This window comes from Rhipicephalus sanguineus, chromosome 11 (assembly GCF_013339695.2).
Source record: "Rhipicephalus sanguineus isolate Rsan-2018 chromosome 11, BIME_Rsan_1.4, whole genome shotgun sequence".
Taxonomy (NCBI): domain Eukaryota; kingdom Metazoa; phylum Arthropoda; class Arachnida; order Ixodida; family Ixodidae; genus Rhipicephalus; species Rhipicephalus sanguineus.
The window spans coordinates 34,789,742-34,813,308 of NC_051186.1; the positions used below are offsets into that span (position 1 = coordinate 34,789,742).

Consider the following 23,567-nt stretch of genomic DNA (forward strand, 5'->3'; position numbering starts at 1 on the left):
ACTGTTTGTCTGTACTGCAAAATACGAACGAAGATACATGGTTGGTGTACATGATCCGTGTAGACGATGCATGGCGCATGTGTTACGTGACCGCAGTGTTATCATCTTGCTCGTTGACATTTTGTGGTTAATCGTTGCCACTGGTGGTTGCGTAAGTGCTATCGATGCAACCGGTACAGAGCATCAGAAACTGTACTGAGCTGACGGTGAGCGCCATGTTGCGCATGTTATTTGCCGTGAAGCTGAACGTTTGCTGCAAGGATAGCGATTCAAAATGTTCGCGCTGAAAGCTGCTAGCGCCATCTTTACGGGTCTTGAAGAGTGAAAAGTCACGCAACATTGCGTATTATCATCATTGCGTGCGCTGCCGGCGCTGCCTTGTAGCCCATTAGCCTTGAAAGAAAATGAAATCGTACAATGCTACTTCTCCTGGTCATATTTGTAAACGCACAGCCTTATTCATATACACGTTTTGTAACCGTCTTTGGAGAAAAAACATTGCACGTCAACTCAAGCTTTCATAAGCAGCGCGCAGAGTTTGGCTTAACCTTGACACGAGCGAGCGTGCGGCATTTTCCTGAACGGAAACGAGGAAGAAACGACGAGACGCGAGCGACATTCTCCGCGCTACATCGTACTTTGGGAAATCCTCCACCTCACATGGGCGCCGGGGAAGCGTTACCGTTTTGCCAAACTCAAAATGAGACGTTAGAAACGAAACGGATACGTGAGGCGGCCCGAAGCGAACGTATTCCTAACAAAAACCATTGTTTTCAGTTTGCACTTTGTGTGTACTTTTCTCCAAGGGCACGGCACCGCGATTATACCACCTCCTCGCCAACGGCGGTCCAGCCAACTGCAACGATGAGCTCGAAGACACGAAGATAAAAACAAGAGCGCCTCGGCTACACAGAAAGACACGAGCGACACGAGATAGAAAAGAAACAGCAGTAAAAGAAAAGTGGGCGCTTCCACGTTTCCTGCCTCGAAGTCCACATCAGCCGTGCGTGCGCGTGGCATTGGCGGCGCTGTCGTAGCTAGTTTTGCAACGAGTCCCCGTGGGCTCTGTGTTGTGTTTCGCGCTCTGTCGCGCCCCTCGATCTCTTCGCACAGAAGCGTCGGTTTTGCCAGTGCCTCTGGTTTTGCGCCAAATTAGTGAGTTTCGATTTCGTTCCAAATGTTTCACCTGGCTACGCGATCAGCGCCCTAGAGAGGCGTGTCAGAAAGCATAGGAAACGCATGCAGCAGGTGGTTGCTTGCGCGAAGACGCTAATTGCAGGCGATCTGCAGGTTTCTGTTGTGCTCATTTGTGCCACTAATTTTTTTCTCACTTTTTTTTTCTATGTGATCGTCAGGTCGGCCTTGAAGAGACTCCCTAACGCGGCGATCATCGCAACGGCGGCATCATGTTGTTCAGGTTACTCAAGTGCGCTTTTCGGTTCTTCATCTACTTCCTAATCGTCTTTCTCGTACTGCCGTTCATCCCCCTTCCCCTGGACTTCGAGCCAGTTGCGTACAAGTGAGTTCTTGCTCCTCTTTTCCGCGTGTTCTTCCGTGCGTGTCGTGCTTTGCAATCGGGATCTCTTCCTGATCAGGATCTCTCGATCTGGCAGCTGATATCTGAGCTGCATGCCATCTCACCTGCGTTCAGACAAAAACGCGATGTCTGCAGCTCTAACCGGTCTGCTTGGCTTAAGAGTCTTTTCCTCGAACGTACTACCTGTGTGTCACTTTTGACTACCGATCAATTCTTGGCTCGCGATTCTCTAGGGAATCGCGATCGTGTGAATTATCGTCGTCGTACGATCCTGGCTGGACTGCGACCCGCACTTGAACCGATCTCGTCTCGACGGCAGACAGGAAAAAAAAAAAAAAGGAAAACCTAGAGATCGCACAGATTGTGAACTCTAGACACCCCGCGGCTAGCAGCGATCGCATGATCGAAGGCGCGTTTTTATCGTACAGACTGTGTATCCGTCGCACGCGCACGCTCGAAAACAGCTCGCTTGGCCAACGACATCGGCTTATCAGTTTAGTGACACCGTATCTCTCTCTCTCTCTCACACACACACACACACGCTTTCCTTTCCATTCTTTTTCTGTCTTGAACCGAGGAGTTTTATATCTACGTGGAGCCCGGCCGTAGCCATGGCTGGAGCAATTGTTTGCATGTTGTTTTCTGCTTTTCTTTTCTTATCACACGCTCCTCGAGATACCAAACGATTGTTTAGCGCGGTAAACACGAGTGCTTTATTGTATCTTGCAAAATGGAGGGCGGTGCACTAATTTCAATGCAGTTGAACACCTTTATAAGAGCTATGCACCGGGAAGCGGTTCTCATTTTCTGATAAACCCCTATTTTGATGTAGGTACACTGGTATCTGTTATACCCAATTTTCTCTTACATCAGCGTCTCTTATAAAAGGGTTAGCTGTACAGCTAACGTTAGCATGTCTTGCAGTTGAACCCGTATATATTGAATTTGAAGGGAATCACAAAAGAGTTCTATATATAGGTAATTCGATATATAAAATACTTTATATATCAAAAATATATTCAAGGGGATATTACAACTGTTTGATATTCACAATACCGTATTTATTAAAATCTAAGCCGATGTTTTTTTCGAAAAAACGATGTGCGAAAGTGGGGGGTTGGCTAAGATTCGAGTATAGATTCAAGTACAATGATTGAGTTTTTTTTTTCTGGCCTTACAAATTTCGGGGGTCGGCTTAGAATCGGGGCCGGCCTAGATTCGAGTAAATATGGTAATTTATTGTACGTAGGTTCAACTATACTTTCGAAAAACCATGTCAATATTTGTACAATCAGCACAACGATTCTCGTCAAGAAACCACAAAATGAGCTTCTCTTGTGGTCTGCTCAATATTAAACTCTACTCTTTGAGCCTTACGCTGCAGCTTTATGTTTCGGACACTCGCTCTTGGTTGTTTCCTGCAGCAAAGCTGCTGCGCGTGCTGGGAATGCAATGTAGAAGCATTGAACTCATAAATTAAAAAAGTTGAAAGTTGCATCGCATAGAAGCATTGCAACACAGATTTAATACAGAATCAGCGCAGGATTTTGTAATTGAAACTACAAAATTTCTTTTGTAGTTGTACTTATTGCAATGTTAGACAGCGTCCTCATGGCGGAAAATGATGGTTGTCAAAAATAAGCAGCGGACGCTACGTGGGCTTATCTTTCGTATTTTTGACATGCGTGCTGATGCCTTTCTACTGCAGATAAGTTCATGCTAGTTATACGCTGTACTGTTCACAGCGTATATGTATTTGTCTGTTTCATTTTAAGTGGCTATAGTATGTGTAAAATGTTTTGTGCAAGCTGCTTGCAGCTCGAGGAGCCTGTCACTAACTGATGGCGCAGCCAGGATTCAATTTATGATTGCACCAATAGATAAGAATTGTTATGTTATATGTTACATTCTGAAAAAAAAACAATAATAAAAATTCTTACATTTTAAGTTATATAGTTAGAGAGAAAAATCAGTCTTTCCATCTGCAAGATTGACTTACAAGATCTGCTCAACAATTAGAAGGAGGAAATACACAGCATTTCTTCGAAACGAACACTAGAACCACTAGGCATTGTTCAGAGAGCTCGAGGATAACCAGCAATTTTAACAAGCAGGAAATGCTAGCTACACGAATATTGTTTGCACAGGTTGCTTATGCACTTCAGCAGAAACAGTCCTTAAGAACATGTCAACCAATGCATAGTAAAAGATAATTTGTTAAGTTCATTCATTTCAAAATTATGATGTGTGCTATTTTTATACTTAAAACTGAAAGACAACTTCATTTGGTGTGATATTTCTATAGCACCTGTAATCTCTATTGCTCATAATCAGACTTGACTCTTGGTACACTCATTTCGCATCGACATCTGGGAGTTCTGACTTGCAGACAAACTCAATGTGTGATGTAGAGCTCATTCTGCATAGTATGCAAATATAGAAGGCTAGCAGGACTGGTAACAGGTGCTGTCATTTCGCAAAAATAGAACAATCAGCTGCACCACAGGAGGGTGTCATTGTGTTGGGACTTCCACCTCTCAATGCGAGATTAGCCTATTATGTGTCGCCATGATAAATACCTTAGGACGCAAGTGCTGTCAAAGTTTATTCAACGAAATGGAGTAGCTGTCCATAAGCATGAATGTACGCTTCTTATGTATGCAAATGCCATGAGTTTAAAATAGGTATCATTGCAATATTTTTGTTGATCGTGGTTTCGTTGATATATTCATAAAATTTGTGTAGGTCAAAGCTTCCAACAATTCATGCATTCAGTATTTGCTTGGCCAGTATAACCACTCTATTACACTTTGCTCTTTGCATAGACTTGGAAGGGGCCTGAGTATATAATACACAGCTGCATGGGCTTCGATGCATACTACGCACATTATTTCTCTACCATATATGTCACAGCAGCATGTGGAGAGAATTCGCACATGCAAAGGCATTGTCGTTTTATAAAAGAGTGACAGTTGACAGGCAATAGATTGCTACCTCTGGCTGCTCGATTCATGGTATATGATTTAGTGTTTCCCATACACTGCACATATGGGAGATAATAGAGAAGTATTTCTATGCCCACATTTTCCTGAGTCGGCAATTTCATAGTGCACGCACAATATTTGCTCAGACTATGCAGTTGGGGGAGCATGAGTCATGCTGTCCCACTTGTGTAAATGTGATGAATTGTGTGTTGTTCCATGTCTGTATATGGTTTTATGGTAAGTAATTGTGTGAACGAGCAATTACTTAAAACTAGAAAATAGCTGAAGCTAATGTTGTGATTCACGTCTCTTGCCCTGTTGGTTACATAGTTCAAATATATGGGAGAATGTGTACTGCATACCTGAAAAAGCAAAAGGAAAAAAGCATTTCTCTGTCTTGCCACTTTGGATTATGGTACTGTAATGCCTCATACAACTTAACAAGGTGCAGCTCGTACACGGGAGCAGCTTGCTTCTGTGTTCTTCTGCCAGTCTTGCATAACACTCCTGATATCCTGTTGTTAGGAGGAAGTGAATGCTATTGTTTTCATAATGCACTTGTTCACGCATGAGTGGCCACACAATGGGTTGCCTGTGTAGCTGGTGCCGTTGACACTGTCAGCTTCTTGGTCTCTGTTTGGCAGCACACTCTTAGCTGCAAATGTCATTCATGCCATCAGTGGCACAAGATTACTACAAGATGTGCCTGTGACTTTGCAGGGTTTCACAGTATGATATACTAGAAGTCGAACTTTCTCGCAATTTTTTTTATATGCCGGAACACATCTTAGCAAAACGCCTGCAATATGTGAATGGCACTGTTCTGGCCTACTGTATTCACTCGCAAAGTGCCAGCTGGCTAATGATGGCTTGTATTGGCTAAATGATGGTATGTGTTGGCTGATGTCTGCTAATATTGGCTTTTTGCTGTTAGAGCAGCAACGTTGTTTTTATACAGTCTTGATTCAATGAATGAGTTGTCCTTCTCACATGTGCGCAGACAAAACCTGATTTGGTTATTTCGAAATTTGTTCAATTTTGTTCTGCAATGTTTTACACGCAGCTTTTACACGTGTGCAACCCTTACCTTCTCATATCTGGTACAGTCGTGAGAAATATGAAAGTGAACATTGAAATGCCCCTCAAGAGGTTGTAGTGGATAAGTGCAGTTATCAAGCGTAAAAGTCTTAATAACATTAAGCGCTGAAGCAGAAAGGCATTCCTCTTGCAAACTGATACATCACATTCGTATTCACACTTCTCGAATAATCATTGCCAAAACATGAATCTCCACGTTCCCTTTCTTATTGCACACGACTGTATCTCATTCGTCCTCAACACAGTGCCCTGTGCAGTCACTGCAATTGTGCTCTTGTTACCAAGCCATCCAAGTTTTTAGACATTTTGGTGAAATAATGTGCTGACCATCTTTTTGCTTTCTCTCCACTCTAGGGTTACCTTACCTGAATTCAAGGGTGCACTAGCTCCTAACCAGGCATTGGACAATGTCGAGTACCTCTTCCCAAACCAGGTTGTGGGGCCCGAATCTCTTGAGCAACATGGAGGTATGTTTGTGCCTTTGTCTGGTTACTCCCTGTCTTGCTGCATAAGTTGCTTATTAACATTTTAATTGCTTTATAGCACATGTTGGCATTGCTAAATATAAGCTTGTTTGTGCTGGGTGCAGATGATCGGATGCCCACTGATAGTCTGATGTGCTCAACTCCCTGTCTTAAAACTTGCAGGCAGCATCTACACTGGTGTTGTCGGTGGACAGATTTTGAAGCTCACTGGAACAAAAATCACCCCTGTTGCCAAGTTTGGCAAGAAGTGTGGTAAGTGGCAAACCAGCATTTGTTACATTTACAGTGACACTAGGGACTGTGGAAAGAACGAAAGAAGAGACTGACCAGCTTTACAACCTAGCGACGTAAACATTGGTATATGATATTCCATTCTAGATTAACAAAAAGCCGGTGGGGCATATAACGTGGAGTACTATCAGCATAAATTGACATGAAAACAGTGTGAACAACCCAGAAGCGTGTAGCATGTACTGCTACATTTTTCGGTCTGCGTGTTCTCATAATAGTTAGCAGACACAGCTTACTAAACACAGATATGAGGCTATACATTGCTTAGAAAATGGCTACAGAAGGACTGCCTTTTGAACGTTCATGTAATCACACATAACAGGTGTCCTGGTCACTTCTTTCTTGCTTGTGTTTCTACTTATGCCACTGACACATGCCATGCAATGAATACACCACAAGTGCACCATTTAGTTTCCAAAATGCAGCATTGCTAAAATAGCTTAGCTGTATATCATATATCACGATGCATTTTGATGCAGTGAAATGCAAAAACACTTGGATTTGGGTGCACATTAAAGAACCCCATGTGATCAAAATTTTTCCGGAGTCTGCTATGGTGTGTCTCATAATCATGTAGTAGTTTTAGCATGTAAATCTTCAGAATTCTTAAATTTAAGAGACCTAATTTGTCGTGAAGTATAAGTAGTTGTGAAGCGACTTTTGAATGAACGCTGATGGAATGAATACTGACTAGTGATGATGATGACATAAGACGTGATGGAGAAATGATCTCATCTTTCACCCTGGCCACAGAGGGACCATGGGAAGAGGACATTTGTGGTCGTCCACTTGGTCTCCGCTTCGACAAGAAGGGCAAGCTGTATGCCATTGACGCATACAGTGGCATTCATGTGGTAGACGTTACTAAAGGTGAGTTGTAAGAAATGGAAATGTGAGACTATAGATTAATATAATTTAATTAGTACCTACAAGGGGTGTTCAGATGAAGAGGTATGAAATGACACTGTGGGTATAAATGATTACTTTATTAAAAGTATACACTATGTGCCTGATCACAACGATCCCGTTGATGAACGAGCCGAAGGATTTCTTGTTTTCAGAACTCCTGTGACCATAACGAGACCCAGTCCTTCACAGTGTCCTTGAATTCGTCGTCCGAGTTTAAGCGCTTCCCTTTCAGGTGTTTTTTCAGGGGACCAAACACATGGAAATCGCAGCCGATGAATGGGGGCCACTTTAACATCTTCCATTGTCAGAAATCGCGTAACGCCCCGCTACTCCTAAATGGTCAAATTTTGCAATGTTAATGCCATCCTGTCCTCACATGCACTGCCACGTCAATTGGACGATGCTCTTTATAAGAGCCTCTACTCTCTCGTGCGCATGCGGGCACCCCTGCATGCTTCAATCCACGGCGGATACTCCATTCGCATCCCTAGATGTCTCGCTACATTCTCCCATAGTGACATAGGCATCTATGTCAACGGTCATGTTGTTACAACGTTTCGTGCCTTTTCATTTGAACACCCCTTGTAATTTCGAGGAAAAACTAGTTCCTACATTTGAAGTCGCGTCTATTTGGCTGTCATTCACATTCTAGAAATGGCTGCACCCTTCGAGGTGTACCTTTTTTTGCATTACAATACAGTGGAACCCTAATTATACGACTTTAAGGGACCATGCCAAACTGTCATATAATCTGGGCATCGTGTGATCTATAAACTAAGAATATAGGCAGTGACACTCAGTCTTGCCTAAAAGAAGTGTACAGACCACCTGAATAAGCCTGAGGCACGACCCTGTACTTCTCCAAGGAAGATAGATTCCATTATTTTTAAAAAACGAGAGTTAAGCATTCACTTAGAGGAGGTGTGAGCGAATATTAATTGTCAACTTAAAAAAAATCGAATCTAACGCGCATCTTCTTTCCGATAGAACAAGTTCGAAAGTTGCCTCTGTGTAAAAAGGAAACCAAAACAGCGTTGGCAACAGTCTCTCATCAGAAGAGTCAGATACAGTGCCATCGCCCTCACAAAAATGGGAACAGACGAAGCACATTTTGTTGCAAGTTCGCATCCGCATCAATTATTTTGTACGCGACCAATCTGTGTGTATCGAATTTGCTCCCAGATGAAGTGCAATTGGTGGTGTGCTACTGTTATTATGAACACTCGTATCAACGGAAAGTTATTTGGCACGCTGTAGATAGCCGTGTCGCACCCTTTTTGCATGCTTGAGGCCTGTGACTGCTGCGAGTGCTGCAAACAAAGGGAGATCTTCAGCTGCATGTCAACCAGGAAATGTTTCCACGGGCCGAAAACGTGCAAATATCTGGATCTTAAAGATGAGCTTGTCGATTAGCTGAAGCTACTCCGTGTAGATCTAGCTTGTTTAGGTAATGGCCCTGAAATATGCCCGCGATCGAGGTATATCCAGAAGTGGCCTTAAAGCCAGGAAAACAGGATCACAGAAGAAAATGAACTGCCAGGAGAATAAACTTTCCATTCTAATAAGGCGTACTGTACCTGTCTTATTTTCTCTTTTTTTCTATTCGTCAACCTAGGGGCACATAGCTTTTCGTTTTGCACCGACGAATATTTCGTGAGCGTTAGATTAGAGTGAAAGTGGTGATTTTTTTCTTGGACGATATCGGAGAGTTGTCGTATGATACGGGGCACGTGTAAAATTGTGTCGTATAATCAAGGTTTTTAAGACATTATTTCTGTGGGGATTTTGCCGGAACCAAACCGATTCATTGTAAAATGGGCATCATTGCAAGACCGAGGGAGGTATAATCGAGGTTCCACTGGAATTGTCATCTGACGTGTTTGCATTTCTCTTATCTACCGTATTTACTCGAATTTAAGCCGATATTTTTTTTTCGAAAAAACGATGTACAAAAGTGGGAGGGGGTCAGCTTAGATTCGAGTACAATGAGTGAGTGAATAAACTTTATTAAAAGTCCGGGCGAGGCGGGGGGAAGAGGGGATTAACCCCTGTCCCGTCCCACTCTCCGTCGATGATGGCGTCAGGTGACGGCTTGAAGCCCTTGGACCCGGGCGGCATCCTCGGCTTGCCGGACGGCCCAAAGTTGGTTGGTCAGCTTGTCGCTGGTGAGTGCCACCTCCCAGCGGCAGCGACGCTGACGCAGCCGATCCTCAGCAGTGACCACAGCCGCCGCGGCGGTCGGCCCCTGCCCTCGCGCGGTGGTAGCAGTTCGTCCCTGTCTAATATGCGTCGCGAAGTGAGCGGCGGCAGCGACATTAACTCTCCCGGCACATTCCCAAAGCATGTGCCGCAGTGTGGCACAATGACTAAGTTTTTTTTTTCTGGCCTTGCGAATTTCGGGGGTCAGCTTAGAATCGGGGCCAGCCTAGATTCGAGTAATTATGGTATGCATAAAACTCGGTGCTCACCATTTTTTTGTCAAGAATGCAATGTCACACTGATTATGCGCATGCCATTGGTAGCCTGAATGTGCTCGGCATATGGCATTAAAGCAAGGAAAGGCCACTTAGGATAGGCGGGGTGACTTTCGTATTTTCTTGCACATGACCCACACAAAGTATACAAAAAGTTCAGAGCTAAAGTCGGGGTGCGAGTTGTACGAGAATTTCAGCGCACATGTTCGTGTCATGGCACTGCTTCATGGTACAGGGCATTCTGGCCACATCTGAGGCTTGCAAACCTATACGTCACGCTGTTGGTTTACATCAAGGGCAGCTGCTTATTGAATACTTCTTGCAAGGATGGTCTCTTAATTACAAAGCTTATAAGATAAAATAGACTGGCAATGTTGTACTAACACACATTTAAAAATTACACAAAATACTAAGTAAAATGTTGTTTATTGCTTATTTCTCATATATGACACGTAGGTTCTCTCACAGCGTCTCACAGTGTATCAGACCGCTAGATATACGGACAGCTATAGTCGCAGCATTGATTGGGAATCACAAGGCATCATGTAATCACTGAAAAATCGGTGATGCCAAGTTTATTTTCACTGAAACTGCTTAAGCAAAATTTACTAGAGGCCACCATATACATTTTTCATATTTGTAATACTTGTACTTTTGTGAACCCAGAAAAACATCATTCAAAATCTTCTAAAAGTGGTCTTTCATCTGTGAACTAACCCAAAATCTTATTTACGCTGCCATTGAAATGCAGAGATATGTATAGACTATCCTGCAATGAACATTGCAGGCTTCGTCACGCCACTTGTGCCCAATGGCATCGATTTGGATGGCCATCCACTGTCATTTGCCAACGACCTGGCCGTCGACGACGATGGCAACGTGTTCTTCACCGAGACCAGCACCAAGTGGCCCCTGAAGAAGATCCTCTACTCGGTGCTCGAGCATGAGAACTCGGGACGCGTGCTCATGTACGATGCCAAGACCAAGCGCACCCACATCCTGCTCGAAGACCTGCACTGTCCCAACGGCATCGAGCTGGGGCCAGACAGCGACAGCATCATCATTGCTGAGCTCACCAAGAACAGGCTGCTGAAGTAAGACTGCGTGCGTCGTGTAATCATGTTCACCATGAAGGGACACTAAAGAGAAACAATGAATTGGTTTAGATCGATAAATTGTGCTCTGAGAACTCTCATGTCGTTAATTTCGCCATCATAGGTTTATTAATAAAGGAAAAAATCAAATTGAAAGTTTCATTTTTAAATTTCGCACCGAAATCTCCCCGCATAATGTCACGGATTTCAAAGTCTATTTATCATATTTTGGCGCTATTGGCTCCACAAAATTACCCCAAACTTAGTATGTTAAGTCTATGGCCCCCTCAAAGGACAATGTACTTCATTTTTACCAATTAGGAACTACGTAGTCCCTAGTAGGCGCCGTCAAAACATGTGACGTCACGGTGAATGGTACAGAAACTTCAAGGTGGCGTCGCCACTCACATTTTGTTTTTGCGCATTTTCTCACTTACTAGGCGTCTTCTTGCAGCAAGTGTGGTTTTTGGTATCGTGAAAGATTACTTTACTGATAATGAGAAAAATCGTTTTGCTCTTTAGTGTCCCTTGAAGTAAGGGTCCCTGAAATAGTTTCTTTGAACCAAGGTTTGAAAAAAGATTCTGGAGGGTAAGCTGTGGTAACGCCTTAGCAGCAAAATTGAAGCCAGCATTTGCCTGTAGTTTACCTCAATTACCTCAAAAACATGGCATTTCTTTCTGATGCCCGCTTAGAGATAAAGGGCTTTTGTTCTCCCATTATAAATGCTAGGTTAAATGTAGAATAAGAGATCACTTTTCCCGACAAAAGTAATATATCTCTATTGAGTATTGGTAACGTGACCTCTAATGAAATTTAAGTAGACTCTGCGGCTTCTTAAGGAAACCAATAACACGTAGACACTCGTTGAGCAGTATCTGTTCACAAAAAATTACTGATATTAAACTCTCTCATCTAAGATAGTCGCGCTAGGTGGTTTCCTTTAGTACTTTTTCTCTGCTAATGCGAGTACTATGCATATTAAGAATTTAAAGTTTGATGTCGTTATTTAAAATATTACGTTTCCCTGAGCAGTGATGGCAGAATCTTTGATGAAATTTGCCAGGAAGTTCAAGCTTCTGACCGAAAACCAGCGACATGTACATGTCTTTGATGTGTCTAAATAGGAAAGTCACCTACCTGATGCACTCGAAAGGTGCTTGATGTCATCGAAGTGAGCAAATGCAATTGGACAGGGCATTTCATGCAAATTTTCTCTCGGTGGGATAGCAACAGCTGTGGGCGTAGCTTACATCTACTCTTAGGTTGTGACTGACTACTACAGGGCGTGCGAGGAAAACGCTGCTTTTTCTTTGCTGTACGCTAACGTTATATTGTGCCTGAAGTAAGATGGCGGAAGTCGGGCTTCACTTTCAGGATATAATTTCCACTCCTGCACTTCTTTTCAACCTTCTTGCTTTGAACTTTTACAAGTGCTTATCCTACAATTTGAGTAAATAATACGCAACAATTTAAATGAACCCAGGTGAAAATGATTCCCATTCCCAGCTGGGTTATGAAACCTGGAAATCTTTCCAGGCTGGAAAATTTCCCAGCTGGAGATGGGAAAATTTCCAGCCTGGAAAAATTTCCAGGTTCCATAACCCAGCTGGGAATGGAAATATTTCCAGCAGGAAATGGCAAAATTTCTAGTTGGAATCCTTCATTCCCAGCTGGAAATGGAAGAGTTTCCAGATTTGACCTCGCGGCTATCGCATGCGTCTCAGCATGGTTCCTACAGGACCTGTTCGTCCAGTGAACTGCACACAGTCAAAGAACATGGTGGTGAAATTTAACAGCATTTATTTGAACGCTTGTAGCAAGTGTTGGAACATATCTCGAGATGTAGAATGAGTTCGCTCATATGCTCGTACACCACCTGACAAAAAATATACATAGTGAGCAAACATCAAAACCACAATGACCCATAAAACTCAATTCTAGCAAAAGTATAGTTTTACCAAATCACATGAACAGCATCAATACAGCTTTCAAAAGCAGTACCACAATACAAAGTCAATGCAGTGCAAAGCAAAGATGAGCAAGATCTGATGAGCATTGCGGTTCATACTGTAGGTGCTATGTAACGATTATTTATATCGACCTTAAACTACTCCGAATAGGCATCCAATGAGTTCACTCGAACATATGTAATTACTCCCGTTTGTTGCATAGACGCATGCGCACCAGTAGACACAAGCATTGCACGGCACAGGGCTACTGGAGACAAAGGATGCTTACACAAACTGGTCTGTAGTGTACTTCGCGCATATATAAACATTACCAGGTAACATGACACCGTGATAACGAAGCCCACAAACATTCGGGACAAACGTTCACTTATACTTGAAATATATAAGTGCAACTTACCTCCAAATGGAACAATTAGAGCTGAGAAAATCACTGTTCCTTGATCGGCGCTGGTGTATCCAAGACATCGCCCACAGTACAGCAATAAAAACCGCTCGAACATGCTGGTCATCACTCGTAACACTCTCCAGAGATAAACCTGACCACAAAGAACTATTCCATGTAACTGTCGCACAGATATTCATCAAGGAAACTCCCTAGAGTAGCGAACACCGAGCACACACACGCACAGATATCACCACTACGACTAGCTGCCATGTGCTGTACGAAACTGTGGCTGACTGCGGCGACATAATTTATGCGGTCTATCGGACCGCTGTCTTTATTGGTGTTAACCTTAAAAAAAGAAATATAACTTTTGTACGCTGTATTTATATTACAGAGTAGGTTATTATTAAGTATTAACGTCATAAGTCACCGAGAAATGATACGAGCATAGAGCTACTCTGATGCCAACAAACATCGCGGCAGTGCGGCATTTTTCATGGCAGTGTAGCCGCGGCGTCGGAGGGAGCAAGTTGGCAAAGTTCACTGCTATTCGGTCGTGGCAGTCAATGGCGAATGCTGAAAATAATGCCCCTTTTCACAAGGAAGTAACTACTATTGTTTAAACACTAGCTATTGGCGCAACGGCTCAATGAGGAACTGAGCAAGCACCTGGTTGGACGTATACAGTTGTAACATATTTGTAATGCCGTGTCGACCGGGCGCACGACTACTGTAAAGGTCAAATAAAAGTGCGTGTTACCCCAGCCATACATATTTTTCAATTTTTTTTGCAACCCGGACGTACGGGGTGCGGAAGATCACGGTTGTAAAATGTATCCTATGTGCCATGTGATGAATATTCAATGTGGTTCTCAGACATGGATGTTTCAGGGGGACCCCTTGCAGTCAGAGGAAGAGGGGGTGGGTGGGTTATACGCAATATGCAGCGTGTGAAATAGGTGCCTTTTATTTTTACGTGGCAAAGAATGGTCAGGCAAAAGTGCAATTCGATCTGAACAACTTGTCAATAAGTTCTCTAGTCTGCAGCCACATTCAACCTCTTTATCGCGATGTTTGTTTTTCAAATATGCAAGCCTGGAAAAAGCATGCTCGCATATGTCGTAGAAAACTGCAATAGAAACTTTACAGCCACCTCATAAAGAAGAAACATAAGTCAGCTCCGTCGCACTGCACAAATGTAATGCAGTGAAGCATACCAAAAACCAGAAGGGGCCGCTGCGGACATACAGTGGGCCTTCAAGAAACTCTTTTTTTGCAAGCTTAATTGGGTTTTGCAGACCCCGAAGAATGACCTCGCGGACCCCCATTTGAGAACCACTGTTCTAAGTCATGTCTAAATGCACGCTCTGCATTATACACTTAATCTGCTATCACTTGTATGCAGATCAATATTTGGGCAGCTGGAATTCCTTTTGTCAACTAAACCACTTCATCGCTCGAACAGGAAAATTTCATGCTGAGCAAATTATTTCCCAACTGAAGCTGGAAAAATTTCCAGCTGGAAATATAACTTCCCAACTGGAACTGGAAACGTCAAGCTGGAAATGGCTTTCCAGTCGGGAATTATTTCCATATCCATGCTGGAAATACCATTTCCAGCCTGGAATGAGTTTCATTCCCAGCTGGAAATGCAATTTCCAGCTGGGAATGGAAAATTTCCAGCCCGAAAAGCCATTTCCAGCTGAAAACCAGGCTGGGAACCTGATTTCCAGCTGGGAATTCACATCCCATTTTCACGTGGGAAGCATCTTCTACCTAGAGAGCTACAGGGAATTAAACCTTGCCCTCCTCCAAAGCCATGTTTTTTATCCTTCATTACAAACGCTAAGAAGCCTATCAGATTGGTCACTTTGTGAGTGACAATGAAACAGCACCGCATACCAACACAAGGGCTGATGACTCAATGTTGTGGTGGCATTGGGATCTGTAATGGTGCACATGTTTAAAAGCTAGAACCGTGTAATAAATTACATATTTTACGCAGAGTGCTTAAATCGACCTGTTAATGATCCAAAGGACTTGTGCTACCAGCTCAATGGCTTCGTACGCAATCATCAAATCCATTTCAGGGCCCCTTTAAGTGAAGTAAATTAAAAAGTAGGTGCCAGAGTGTTTGCTTGCAACGCTGTTGTGTTGTCAGTCAGCGGTTTTACTTTTTGTTGTTGTTTCTCAGACTCTGTTTTACATCGAGCATGCTTTTCAAATGGCTATGTAGATGCATGCTTTACAAATATGCTGGACATGTAGTAGTCAGATGATATTATACCTGAAATTCCTCTGTTGAGTTTGCACACAAAGCCTACAATGTTAAAAGATTGGACGTGCTAGCACTGGACACAAGAGAGAAGTAAAGACAACACAAACGCTGTGTGTTGTCTTGAGTTCTCTCGTGTCTTTGTTTGCATGCCCAGTCTTTTAGCATGAATACCTACCAACTAGCTCAGCTGTTTGTTATTCTAAGCCTACAATTTCGTAAGGCTCCACGAAATTTACTGAAGAGTGTTAAATTATCTGTCTTTTCACCTGCAGTAAACTTTTGGTGATACTGAAGGTGCAACAAACGAGTGCAGCTAAGTTTACATTACAAAGAAGGGAAATTGTTTGAGGGGCTCGTTTCTTTGTTAGACATTACCAGTGCAACCAACAGACATTTAAGCCAAGGAAAGCACAGGGTATGTTATTCGTTGCTTTTTCATCCACTTTTATTCCTTTCAGTTTAGATCACAATCATTACACTACAGTTAAAACAATAAATAACGTCCCCTGTGCTTTCCTTGGCTTATTTGTCAGTAGATTTCATAGGTTAAGCTTACAGTAGACATAATTGATGTTCGGATTTTGGAATTAACCAAAACATATAGATGTAATTTACTTAATCAGTAAACATAGTAGACATAATCAATCAGGCTTAGTTTACGTGTTATGGAAATAAGTCGATATGGCATGCACAGCCAAATTGTAGCCATGTTAAAAATTCTCCCGTACTGTCACGCAGGTACAACTACCGCGGCCCACACAAGGGCGACCTCGTGGTCTTTGCTGGAGAACCTCCCGGGAGAGCCGGACAACATTCGACGCACACCACGTGGCGGCTACTGGGTGGCCTTCGCGTCGGGCCGCTCAAGCGCCAAGCTCTCGGTGATGGACCACCTGTCTGCTTACCCACTGGTGCGTAAGTCGGTCGTGCGCCTCCTCTACCTGCTGGGATCGGCCCTCAAGTATGCGACAACCTTCTACAACTGGGTGCCCCTCAAGGACATTGCATCAAGGGTGAGTGTTCTCGCAGAACAACTGTGTCGCAGAACAACTGCAGAACAACTGTTACGACAGTGGTGCCAAGTGCAGGCAAATGACAGTATTCCTCATGTTCGTTTAAAAAAATGCCCTGGCAAATCAGATATGTACGAAATGATTGCTTGTTGAGTCACTGCATCTCCCTGTACCATGTCTTTCTTGCACTTAAAGGGGTACTGACATGAAAATTTTCAGTTGTCGCTTGTTTACTTCAAATGAAAGGCCAAGCCGTCAAGAGCTTAGAAAATGGACTGGTGAGCGTGAGTGCACCCTGAAAAAGTAATTGCAGTATGTTTTTTAAAACTTGGTTTCAGTTCTTACTGTACCCTGACATCACAACATGGTATAAGCTTCTCGTCATGTGCCGGCGTAAGATATCATGACTTTTTAATGGCCGCTCCGCTCCATTGGTGACGCTCCATTGGTTGGTGACACATAAGCGGCCATATTGAATCTTTTGGTACCTGACATCATCACAACTAGCAGTACTGGAGGGTGAAGTCACCAGAGTTAACACTGTAGCCTGATGTCACAATAGTGTTGATGTCACTAGGTGCACCATGTAAAAATTGACGTTGTGGTCAAAATAAAATATCCTAAAAGCACTTGCTCAGAGCTGTCTCTGTGTACAGGGGATTTGAATGGCAGAGTAAACTCACCTTGGAAAATTGGTGTCAGTACCCCTTTAATTTTACTATTTATTTCAGCCATATTCCTGAAGTTGCTCGATGTTTCCCTAGTGTACGCTATGTGTGGGATACTTTTAATGGCATTCTCATATCCAAAATATTTTTCAAGTATGGAGCCCTCAGAAGTTCACACAATAAGGCTACTTAAGGAAATGTAACATTACTTTGAGTATCAGGTGTTTCTTGCATTTCGTTATGGTCATAAAGTGTGCCGGTGGTGTAAATTTTTGATAGAGTCACATGGCAACTTGAAGCTTTAAGGCAAGGCAGAAGTGATTGGTTAAACTATGTGTACTAACGAACTAACATGCGCAGCAGCATTAAGAAAGAGCAGCAGTCTGATGAGGAGCACTCTGCCGACGTTTCAGATCGACAACGGCTGGATCCTGTACGAGGCGGTCCCCAAGTACGGACTCATCGTGGAACTGGACGCGTCTGGCAAGGTCGTTCGGAGCCTGCACTCGCCCGCCGGCAAGATCCACCTCATCTCCGAAGTTCTCGAGCACGACGGGCACCTTTACCTTGGATCCTTCCGAAACCGCTTCATCGGACGAGTCAAGGCGTGAGAGAAAAACACATCAAAGCCGGATACACAGCCTAGCCAAACCGCGTGTCGGGCTGGAATGCCGTTTTCCAGTTGTGTCACTCGTGAACGGGAACGGAGCTGCGCCTTGAGTGTTCAGAAGACGAGGCTGGAAGGTCATTTTACGTATGTGAGGTAACGAAACGGATCTATCGGTGTCCCGAAGAACATCTTATAAGGAAAGGTTTCTCAAGCATTAACTGGAATACTTGGGTCTATTCCATGCCCTGTGTGTACGCCATCTTATTGCAGCATCCCCACTCTGTTATCCAGAGCTGACGTTGAATTGCAGGGGATCACTGCAAAAGCTGTTACCAGGCTTTAAACACCAATGAATGTAGACAAGTTTTTTATTTGCGGTGTTGTTCGTGGCATGGGAATTCAATCTACAGTCGAGGTTTGGTTGAAGGCTTCGTGTAGTTGGTGTCACCAACTTCACAAAGCCTTCATGGATATGGTTCATGCCTCTAGAAGATTGTGGCAGTGTTTCGAAGACAGCTTGTATAGAGACTGACTTTATTCGACTGTATCGCAACCAGCTGTCTACCTAGCCAGTTAACACATAGCACATTTTTATTGAACCAGCCAGGAGAAAATTAATAACTGATGGTTTTTGCCAACTTAATGTAAAATGCTCCTTTGACTGAGGAACACTTTTGAACATTTCACATCATTTGAATACGGCACACTGTGTCATATGCTGCCATTTCTGCCTGTGCACTCTGCTTCCTTTAATTCGCGTAGCTTGAAGTGAGACTGCATCTTATGTATCAGAACATAATAGCGAGGCAGATAGGCAATGAATTACAGCACTGATAGGTTACGCACCTGACTTGCTACATCTACGTAAAGGCAAAAGCTAACGCTTGGTTCATGGCTTGAAGGGAATGTTTATGGAATCGGTTGTTTGTGATGCCTCTGTACTGTCACTTAGGGCACGAGCATAGGATCAGGTTAATTACATTTTCAGTTTCTCGTAACTTCATTCAAAGCCAAGCTTTTAAAGTCATTCACCGGAAATAAGTTTAGCAAAATAGCCGTGCTGCTTAAAAGACATGATGAAAGAAAATGTTTTTTTAGGGGACTACTTTCTCACGAAGTGTAGGCCATCCACAAAATTACTAGTTCATTACTTAATGGTGTTTATGCTGTTGTAGCTGCATCTGCAGTGATTGTCTTGCTGTGCTGTGTAAAGAAGAACGAAAAGGAAATGTTGTTCTCTGCAGGAGTGCACAGCTGGTTGTTATGCGTGATGTGGCTGTCAGCTGTTCTAGTGTCAGCATTTGAGAGCGCAGGCGTTGACAGCAGAATTTATGTCATTTGAGAATGGGCAGCTGCTGCTTTCTTTTTGTCAGGTCACAGACTTGATATAAGAAAACCATGACCCTTGTGAGACATCTTAATGCAATACTTAGCTGTATACTCAAACCTCATTATAACAAAGTCTATCTGAAACGAAAATAAGTTCGTTATATCCGAAAATTCGTTACAAACAGATATTCGTAACACTGTATCTATGACAAGACTATTCTTCATTTACTTCGTTATAACTGATAATTCGTTATACCGAGGTTTGAGTGTACATGAAACTAATACTATATTCTCACCATCTAATAACAGTTGCCAAAGCTTGCTGCATAGAATTACGAGAAAGGTTCGATCACGCTAGCACATTGTCGTTAGAATCAGAAATTGGTGAAGTCAGTCGGAGGGTGGACCTGACCACAGATTTGTAGAACTGTGTGCTGTCACTGAGCACTGCATCTTTCAGCTCTTCACTAAAGCCTTTTAACAATTAAAAGAGAGAATGCGAGTGAGGTCTTGACATTTACAAGCTTTCTTTTTTTTGTGTGCGTGTGGTACCGATTTCCTGGTCACACTGAGGTCGTAACGTGTAATCACGGTCCTCCTCGTCTCGATTTTGTTATGTCAGATTTTTATTCTTTAAAGATTCTTATCTCTATGGTTGGCATCCACTCAGGAATCATATTGCTTATGGCTCCGGCATTAATAGTACAACTGCAGCAACGATTTTTGTGAACTTGATGCAGTTACCGTTGACCGTTGCTCGAGGCAGACGTGCAACGACTGTAGCCATCACTGTTAGCTTAAGTTTCACACATCAGGATGCAATTACAAAATCAAAATGCTTGGCGTGAGTCTTGACACTGTGTGATATGGCCTGCACCGTTCGTCCTACATGCCTGTGAAGCCTCGAGCAGCGGTAGAATTGCTTCTGATGCTGTCCTTCCGTTTCGTCACTTGACAACTGTCGACATGTCGTATCAATGTAATGTATTAAATGTCTTCCCTCTGTATGGTAGCCGTCACGAACAGCAGAGCTGGTTTGTTACGACAGATGTTTTGCATATGTTGTCGTTGAACCAATAAATCCTTCTTCCATTTTTTATCAGTCTTACAGTTAGTAACACATACCAATAGTGTATTGTATCATAGAAGAGAATGGAGGGGGGGGGGGGAGGTCTCTTTGAGACTACGTCTTTGTTACCTTCTGTGCACACGTTTTTGAGGGCAGTACACAGGCAGCTGGGTGTCTCATAGATTTTATGCCATTAGCTATTTTACAGCAGCACATGTTATGAGTCCTTCCTCGACTTGAAAATGACATACGGCACTTTAGACGTGGCCGGTTTATCAGGGACGGGCCGAAAAAAAATGCCGCTTCATCTCAGGATTTGATCCGGGGCCTGCACATCATCAAAGGACTATGTAGATGACTTCAAACATGCCACTTTTAGAACAGCTCATGGTACAAGTGTATTCCTGAACGTTGAACAACTCATGGCACAAGTGTACCCCTGAACCTTGAACCACATTATAGCTACGGCAGTTGTGTTTCGATGGAGGCGAAATGCTATAGGCCCATGTACCGTGCGGCATCAGTGCACATTAAGGAACCCCAGGTGATCGAAATATCCAAAGCCTTTTGATACCATGTGCCACACAATTGTATCGTGGTTTTGGCACATAAAACCCTAGAAATTATTATGTTATTGAACCACATTAAAAAAAGCAACGCTGTCATGCACACCTCCTAGTGCACACCATGTGAAACACCGAAACTGATAAAGAATAACAAGGCTTTAAAAGTGCCAGTGCAGGTTTCTTGCTTTTCGTGTAATACATTGCCTAAGTGAGCACTACCTGCACCTGTCCTTTCTGAGTTACTCAGTGGTCCCTGTGTGGAGGTCAAATGAATGTTATTCACTCAGCCGTTTACAAGATGACAAAGTTTGGGTTGTTAATGCTGTGGTTACCACTGTGAATACACCCAGAATTGTGCATGATCATTTGTTTGCCTTGCCTTCTTTTTCTAAACATTTCACGCATCCATGGACTGGTGGAAGACATTCCAAATGCTTGCTACTGGGCATTCTGTTTTTACTGATATAGTTGTAGTGCGTGTTCTCTTATTTTTGCATGTTTATTAACAATTTCGGGAGAGCCGACACTGTTTTTTCCGTTTGTTGAGCATTCGTGTTCTAGTTCTCCTTAAGTACAAGAAGTTTGCGAGTCATCAAGCATTCTAAAATAGCCTGCATTATTTACAAACTGCCTTTGAAGATGATTTATCTTTTTTTATGAATACCGCTTGTTATACAGTGAGAAAAGCAAGGCACTGTTATAAAATTTCAATGAATAAGATGAAAGTCAAACTTTTACTTATTGTGCTTTGCCAAAATGGCTTTTGTGTTTACTGTAGTTTGTGTTGATTATTCGATTCCTGAAGGACATTTGCTCATTTGTTGGTCGTTCGTGCGCATGAATGAGATCGAGCTGTGTGCAGTGATTGTGATATGTAACAATTTGTAAATGACCTCTCTCCCGTGGGTACTACATTTTCTTTTTTATTTCTTTTTTACAATTGTGGGTCAACATGGCACTCTGAGTTGCAACCTTTCTTTTCAATGTTTTAACTTTCTTGACTTTCTGGATAAGTATTGTCTTGCCAGATGTGCACACAATTACCTCAGCATGCTTTGCAGATTGTACCAGGCGCCTGTTGTAAGCTGTTGCATAGTTAAGTGCAGTGACAGAATTGTTTTTAGGTACGCAGATTGTCTAATGTGAGGAGCATTTGGCATGTAAGAACAAATTGTGCCAATTTTCTGAGAAAGAATGCTTTGGCTGTATGTGTGCAACATTCGTACTGTCGTACAAATTTCTAATAGGAGGCATGGATGTTGCACTTTGCAATACATCGGGATGTGTTTTTTTGAAGTGTTGGTTTCTGCTTTGCGTATTTCACTCTGAAAGTGACACTTAGGATACGAAATTTCTGTATCTACTGTCTGAAAAAAAAAAAAGAAAAATATACACATATATTCATTCTTACGTGGTTTTTATTTCTGTGCTTCACTTTTACACTGAGGCATCATGTTCGCATAACGTAGTACGCAAGTCAACTGCTACTGCACGGAAGAAACGGTACCCTGCCAGCTACCAAATGTGTAAGAACACATCTGTTAAGGACTGGCACCAGTGGTGTTGCAGACATTTCATGCAAATAGTAGCTGCCAGTGCGATGCTTCTGCAGCTCAGCAACAATTGACTCACATCTTACATCATGCCATAGTGTCACCCCTGCGTACTATTAGAACACTTTTTGAGAAGGTTTAGCACTGTGCTAAAACTTTGGACGAAGTTGCCCAATTTTTAACGTTTAGTGTCCCTTCTATTTACACCAATGTATATGCACAGAGAACACTAGTGTTTGTGCACACGCCTGCTGTGATAGCTTAGCTGTAAAGATATTGCACTGTTAGCTAAGCTCTAGGTTGCGGGTTTGACTCCCAGCCATGGCAGCTGCATTTAGATCACGGCAAGATGCGAAAACAATACTGCACAGTGCTCAAGGATTGAAATGTGACATCAAAACTTTTGTTGTAACAACTGGTATGCACAGTTGCTTGAGATAATCGCACCTTGTCGTTATGAATCTGGCTTAGATGTGGTGTTGCCTCTGATGTAAGTGTTTGAGTCGAAATTATATCGATACGAGAACTGAAGATGGTGGAAGCAAAATTATGTGTATTACTTAGCTCTAAATTATCGTGTTTCAATCCGCGAGTTATATTTAGTTAGGTTCGCGTAAAAGGAAACTCAGATGGTTAGAATTATTTCAGTCTCCCTCTACTACGTGCTTCATAATCATAACATGGCTTTGGCATGTAAAACACGAAAAATTAGTTGTTTGTGCACATAACACTCATGGGAGCAGTCCTAGAAATGCTGTCCTGGCTCAACTGCAGAGCCAGTTAAGCAGTGTGATGGTGCACCCGGATTAATCATTTTTGTGGCCAAATGCACCGTGCATCTTGCATCCTTGGATACCCTTCTAGTCCTCGACACAGAGGCCAAGCACATGCACCATTCATGCTGTGAGAAAACAATTCGCAGGTGGCATGAACATGCCTGGTGTCATATTAGGCAATAATATCGATGCAGAAACCGCCGCTTGTTTTCGCTTTCTTGTGCTCAGACCTCCATAGTCGTGTAATGTGTGGGTCTGGAGTATACCTAGCACAGACACCGCCTCTGTACACTGCCTCACATAATTACCTACATGGTCATTAGGTGTGCATCAACAATGCTCTTATCAGTCACAACACACAATTCTACTTGCAGAAACCGGTATTGTAGTTCCTGCTGTGTTGTTTGGACAAGTAAATTAAAAGTCTTGCGTTGGCAAACGAATACATTGTCCTTGCTTAAGTATTCCACACTTGGC

At 42.9% G+C, this 23,567-nt stretch overlaps 1 protein-coding gene across 1 annotated transcript; it reads left to right on the forward strand.

Annotated features, from left to right (window-relative positions):
* The first annotated feature begins 964 nt into the window (after positions 1-964).
* On the forward strand, positions 965-22,171 carry LOC119374042 (adipocyte plasma membrane-associated protein-like). Its single transcript, XM_037644106.2, is given in 9 exon segments — positions 965-1,155; positions 1,356-1,519; positions 5,974-6,086; positions 6,267-6,356; positions 7,149-7,265; positions 10,566-10,872; positions 16,245-16,287; positions 16,289-16,519; positions 17,601-22,171. Coding segments are annotated over 8 exon segments (1,212 nt in total). The 5' UTR covers positions 965-1,155; positions 1,356-1,406; the 3' UTR covers positions 17,799-22,171.
* The last annotated feature ends 1,396 nt before the right edge of the window (positions 22,172-23,567 follow it).